At 35.8% G+C, this 6000-nt stretch overlaps 1 protein-coding gene across 1 annotated transcript in view; it reads right to left on the reverse strand.

Moving 5' to 3' along the window:
* DPYD (dihydropyrimidine dehydrogenase) overlaps positions 1-6000 on the reverse strand; it is a 343995-nt gene that overhangs the window by 234424 nt on the left and 103571 nt on the right. Inside the window, exons 7-8 of the mRNA XM_085303683.1 lie at positions 4017-4098; positions 1449-1536 (exon numbers count right to left, since the gene is read on the reverse strand). Of these exons, the coding sequence (XP_085159809.1) occupies positions 1449-1536; positions 4017-4098 (170 nt within the window). The remainder of the gene's footprint in view (positions 1-1448; positions 1537-4016; positions 4099-6000) is intronic.

Consider the following 6000-nt stretch of genomic DNA (forward strand, 5'->3'; position numbering starts at 1 on the left):
CCTAACACACTGGAACATGCAGTCTACAGGAGAATTATTCTTTAGATAAATTTTCTTTGTTTATTAAAGCTTTGGTTTTATYGCTTTACCTAGCATTTATAGGTCACAATGTTGCCTATATAAAGTTTCTAAGGAAAAATATTTTATGTTAGGAGAGCTTCATTAAGGTCAGAAAATAAACTCACATATACAATACAAATGTTCCAATCTTCCTTTGTGTAAAGTACTCACTGGGCATTTTTATGATCCATTAACTGAAAGTTATTTTTAATTTATGAGTCAGAAATCATTGGTGATCATTTCTTCCTAAATACTAGATTCTGAGAAAACAAATATTTATGTATTCTTATCTAATCTGGAAGATTTCACAAAGCATTTTGAAAGGCACAGATTAAAACAGTAAAGATGATAGGCTGGTCCACTGCCTTGAATACACTTTCAYCAAAATACAACCCAAAAGAAATTCTGACACATGAAATGTGTCTAACAATGTGAGGATTAAGGATTATATAAATCACAATGGTCTGCACTATAACCACATGAGAGAATGAACCTGCAAAGCTTATTATACAGCATACCCAGATGGTAAACAACAGTTGTCGCTGTACTAAGAATTACATCTCTGTAATCAATAATAGGAAGGAGGAACAGTTGGACAACTTGTTCCCTATTATGTTCACTTAGGCAACGTCTAGATCAATAAAGAGCATTAAGCCTCATACCAACTGTAGACAGTGCCTGCTCAACATGCCTATCATATGGTAGAGATGAGTCCAGCTGTACTTCAAAATACTTGTAAATGGATAACAATTCTAATCTTAGATTAAAAAGAAGCAATGATTCAAATTGCAGGCAGGTGTAGGACGTKTTTTTAGCGTATGAAAGAAAACAGACCTATAATGCCAGCTTCAGTATAACTCAAAGTCAGCTTATTTTGTTAGCCCATTCTATAATTAAATTTCACTGCAGCCTATCTGAAGGATGCTACATGTTTTATAYGGAGAAAAGAAAAAGCAATCAAGCATGATATCACTGGATTACATAAAGACTCACTAATTATATGGGCATGGTAAGTTGTTCACAACATTTGAAAATTGAGCTTTTACGCCCCTTATGCCAATATGGCAATTAATTACTACTAATTTTTCAGTTCACCCACTTTTGAACCATTTAAACAAACAATATATTAAGCCATTCAGCTATGTTACTGTCCTACTTACAAATCTATCATGTAAATGTGAAAATTATAACTAACAGCAATCTTAACATAGCTATGTTAAGATTGTAGCTTTATCTTCCTATTTTTTAAATTTTCATTGTATTCCATATTTTCTTAATGTAGACTAAAGCTGTCACACATCATGCTATTAACGCAGATACAGGTCCCAATTTATTCTCTGTCATCCAGTTTCAAGACGACAAAACATAGCAGCATGAGCTGTTCTTACCTATTCCAATAAAGACTGCTTTGYAACCATCTTCTTTCAAGGTACGGAGCGTCATTCCATCTATCGCAAGGCCTTTACTAAAAACGACCTAAAAGAATCATAAAGATTTATGGCTTTTAATTTGATAATGTGAAAATGACTTCCAACATGTCCTGCATASTGACATCGAAAAGGATATTCTAGTGAACAAACAAAGCAAATTGCTTTTTTTCCCAAGCGAGATTTAAAAGGTCAGACTGACTGAAGCAAGTGGCCCAAACTAGATATGGGAAAAGGTAGCTTCAGATCATCTTCACATAAGGGCCACCACAGGCTACTCTGGTTTCCAGTATAAGCTGAAACAGTTAACAGGCAGGCTGAACAAATAAACAAAGCCTGTCTATGTTTCAGTGCAACACTTTCAGAAAAAAATATATTCATTGAAAAAAACTAGTACAATAATGCTCCACCAGCAATCCCACTTTGAGGAGCCACTGCACAGGCTGACCAACTGCAGCTCTTCCGAGAGGCAGCGGGGAAAGYGTTTGCCCTGCGTTTAGCAAACCAGCTAGAGCAGGCTCTCGTGCAGAGGTGATGCAATCGAAGACACGCACACCTTCTGCCCAGCTCTGCTAACCCCAAGACCACTGAACGCACAAAGCATGCATGATTTCTCTTCTGATATTTATTATTTCTTGACGTGAATGTGTGTGTTTTTATCTCCCTACTTTAGACTTTCTGAACTTGAATGTTTTCCCCTAATCTGTATTATATCATTTGTGCATTCACTTCAAAAAACTGCCACGGTACCTTGTGTAAGGACTATGCTCTATGACTGAGCAATCATTCTGTATCTCTTGGTATTGAATCGATCTATATTCCATGTGATATACTTTTGAAAATGTGTTTTTCCCATCCTTGAGGAAATGGGGGGAGGGTGTACAAAATATGTAATGTACCATACTTAAAAACTTTTTTTTTCCACTTATAGATTTAGTATAATTTATACTGTAACTGCAAAAGCCATGTACAGTTGTAATCCTTTCCTGAATGCAGACTACATCCTTGCTGGCAACAAAATGCATTTCATAAATTGTCATTACATTTTTTTTATCCTATTGTGTACATATGTTATGAAAACCTAATGAAGGAATTTAAATGGCAATACTATTTTATGCTGGGATTCATAATACTCCTAGGGCCTAGCTCTGTAATCCTTATTCACCTGACTAATTCTTACTAATTTCAATAGAATTACTTGAATAAACAGCACTGCCAAGCATGTAGACAATACAGCATCTTCCACCACAGATTTGAAATGTTCTAAGTAAACACAGGAAAGTATTTGCAGCTTACAGAAGTATAAATCTATGGTACTTAGCTAGCTAGCTCGCCAAAGGGGTCAACTGCAAACCAATGGCAGAGCCGGAAAACAAATTTACACTGAGAATCTCTGCTGTACTTCAAAACAGCAAAGGACTTGCAGGTCAGGACGACACGGTGGCTATRCCAGTCCATTCTGGAGGCTGGCACAACACAGAGTGCCTTGAGAAATTGCATACGTTTTAAAGACGGTTCCCGGGTGCCTATGGCCAGCAATTTTGTCTAAAGTAGTTTCAGTGCTCTGTTTTTAGCTCTATTCCTAACACAACTACCTTTCTGACAGTCTTTTCAAGGGTTGCAAAGAGATCATTAGAGTGGAAAAAATGGATCCGTAGCATTTAAGGCCCCTTTACATCTCATAAGCATGGATGAGGTTCTCGCTTGGGTCTTGTGACAACAGTCTACTGCCTTTACAGTATGAACCAATATTAACAATTCCAAGAATTTCTTGCTTGACTGAACGCTGAAGCATCATGTTAAGAATATGTTATTATCCCTTCTGCTACTCAAAAATTTGATCCAGTGATGCATTCCACACTTCTAACTTTTATTAAAATGTGCAGCAGTTGTTAATACTACCTAAATCTTCAGCTCAATCCCTAAATTAACAATAAAGCACCATTCCCATTATCTATAAACAACACCTATTTGTTTAATAGAATAATGCACAACTATTGCTTTCCAAGAAGCTGAATAACTGTTACTGTTTATAAGACGATCGTGTTAACACTTTGGTAATTTGATGCATTCTGTTATAAATTTAACTTGGATGCAGGACTGTATTATGAACCATTAAGAAAAAACTTAGGGAGAGGAAAGAAAAGAAGAGAAGAGAGATGTGTCAAATATGAATGCTTTAAGTAGTGCCAAACGCGCATTAAAAAAAGACTCGATTAAAAAAAAAATCAAATCATTCTAATAGCTACATTGAACCCCTAAAGCAATTTAGGAATTTGTTTCTTACAGACAATTAATCACATGCAGGCATGCCAGATGAGAACTATTGATTGCCCTTTTCCAAACTAGTGGCATTCAAACAGGAGACAGACAAATGCCCTGAGCAAAAGGAAGCATCTTCCTGCCTCTGTCTAGTGTAGCTTTTAATTGTTCTTTACTAATGTGCATGACATTTTGCTGTTAATCTTTGGCAGAGTTCTTGTTCTTTTTTCTTTGAACTATGCATAGACAGGATATATTTTTCATTACCTTCACTCCAAGATCCTTCATAAGCTCAGCTTCAAAATTCACTACATCATATGGCAATCGGAACTGTGGGATTTCAGACATACTAAAATAAAAAAAAAATTGTAAAGCTTGTGAAACACTTTCTGCAATTAGAAAGGATTTTCTTTTAGCTGCTAAACATTAAATACTTATAACACACATTTAAGATAATTCTAATGTCTTTGAACGGAAATGTGGTGAAATCGGACTCTAGGCTTTGGGTTTTTTTTTTTTTTTTTTTTTTTTTTTAAATTGTGAGACTAAGGAGTGACCCAAAAAGCATTATTCACTCAATGATGAAAACAGGCCAAGAATGCAGTACCTTGTGGCCAATCCTGCCCATGCTTGCAGGTAAGCATGTAACAGATATTAAGATCAGATACAAAAAAAATTAAATTCCACTCCTCTTGTCCACCACAATCAACATGTAACACCTAACAAACTTAAGACATCTATTTAAGACAAGACCTCCTGGCTACTTAAAGCAAGGCAATCTTCTAGCAGTCACTCATTAAGATATCCAATCAGATAGAATCAAATTTCCACTAAATTAAAAAAAGTTGTGTATACTATTTTGAATAATGGTAACTAACTCCTCCATTTCTACTTGATAAAATTATTATGATCTTTCAGATTGTACAAAGTCAGTGATTTCATATCAGCTCCTAGTCTCATGTCTAGTTTTTGACATAATATTTATTATTACTTGGTGTTATTTCTCTTGGAAAGGATTGCAACGACCTCTTCAAGTTCTCAGCCCCATAGGTCTACTGTATGGGAGGAACTTCAGGGCCAACAAAGAATCTCAGTTTATATCCTTTGATACAGCTCCAGTGGAACCACACCTATTTAGGCCAGTTCAAAATCTGTCTCATAAAGCACCGTACAAGTAAACACAATGAAGTCCATTTTAATACTTTTATTCAATAAAAAAAAAGACTGAATATGCAAAAATGTGTCTTCCTAGATGTTTCTAAGCTTCTAACAGCATAGTCTGTTGTCAAATTAATGGATCTATGATTTTTGCAATAAAGCACTGGCATAGGATATTCATGACAGGTTTTACACATCGTTATTGACCATTTGACCTTTAACATCTAACTCTGACAGGCCAGAATGATTTTATTTTAAATTGCATCAACCTTAATTATATTGTTAAGAAGTTAGTGTGCCTTCTTTTTATCATTTCTAATATTGACCATTTTGCATCTTTCCTAACCAGTGTGAAAAGACATAATGAGTTTATCATGACAACGCAACTTTCATAGGTCATGCTAAGGAAAAAGGTGTCTGAGCAGAGAATAACAGATGAATATGAATCTGCAATAGTGATTCAATGAAGAAATTAACTAAAAAGGGGAAATTTCTATTTTACAAGCCACATGTATTTGCTGAAGTTCTGACATTTCCTCAACTCTTAGAAGAAGCAAAAACAGCACTGTTATGCACTGTCTCAACTTGTAAATGCTTTTTTTCTCTTATTAAAAATTTGCTTCCAGTCCTGTGCTACAGAATATACATGCATGTATGTACATATAAATATACATACATGTGCATATGTAAATATACTCAGTTCTATGTGGACACTTTATCATGAAAATAAATATTTTACGAATATCAACTTCCAYATTAATAATTATGCTACAATTTCCTTCAGCAGCAGCAGTGTCAGAGAGGCAGAGAGAGAGGAAGAAGGCAAAGGGTGGAGGAGCAGGAGGGTGAAGCACAGAATTCTGGATTGGTCCCACGGATTCACRTCTTCCTCAAACCTGTCCTCAGTCAGAGGCTCTTGGGGTTCCTTGGTRATCATGAACTACTTTTGCCCAAGGGTCACCCCTTTAGCTAAGTGACAGAAACATTTTGGTATGTTCTAAGCCAGTGACATAGCTCGGAGCACAAACAGTGAAGCTCATTCACGGTCTCCAAGCAAGACCCTGACCTGCTCTCATCTACTCTACTCTAACAC

Source organism: Rhea americana, unplaced genomic scaffold (genome assembly GCF_003343005.1).
Source record: "Rhea americana isolate MKP2758 unplaced genomic scaffold, rheAme1 scaffold_2, whole genome shotgun sequence".
Taxonomy (NCBI): domain Eukaryota; kingdom Metazoa; phylum Chordata; class Aves; order Rheiformes; family Rheidae; genus Rhea; species Rhea americana.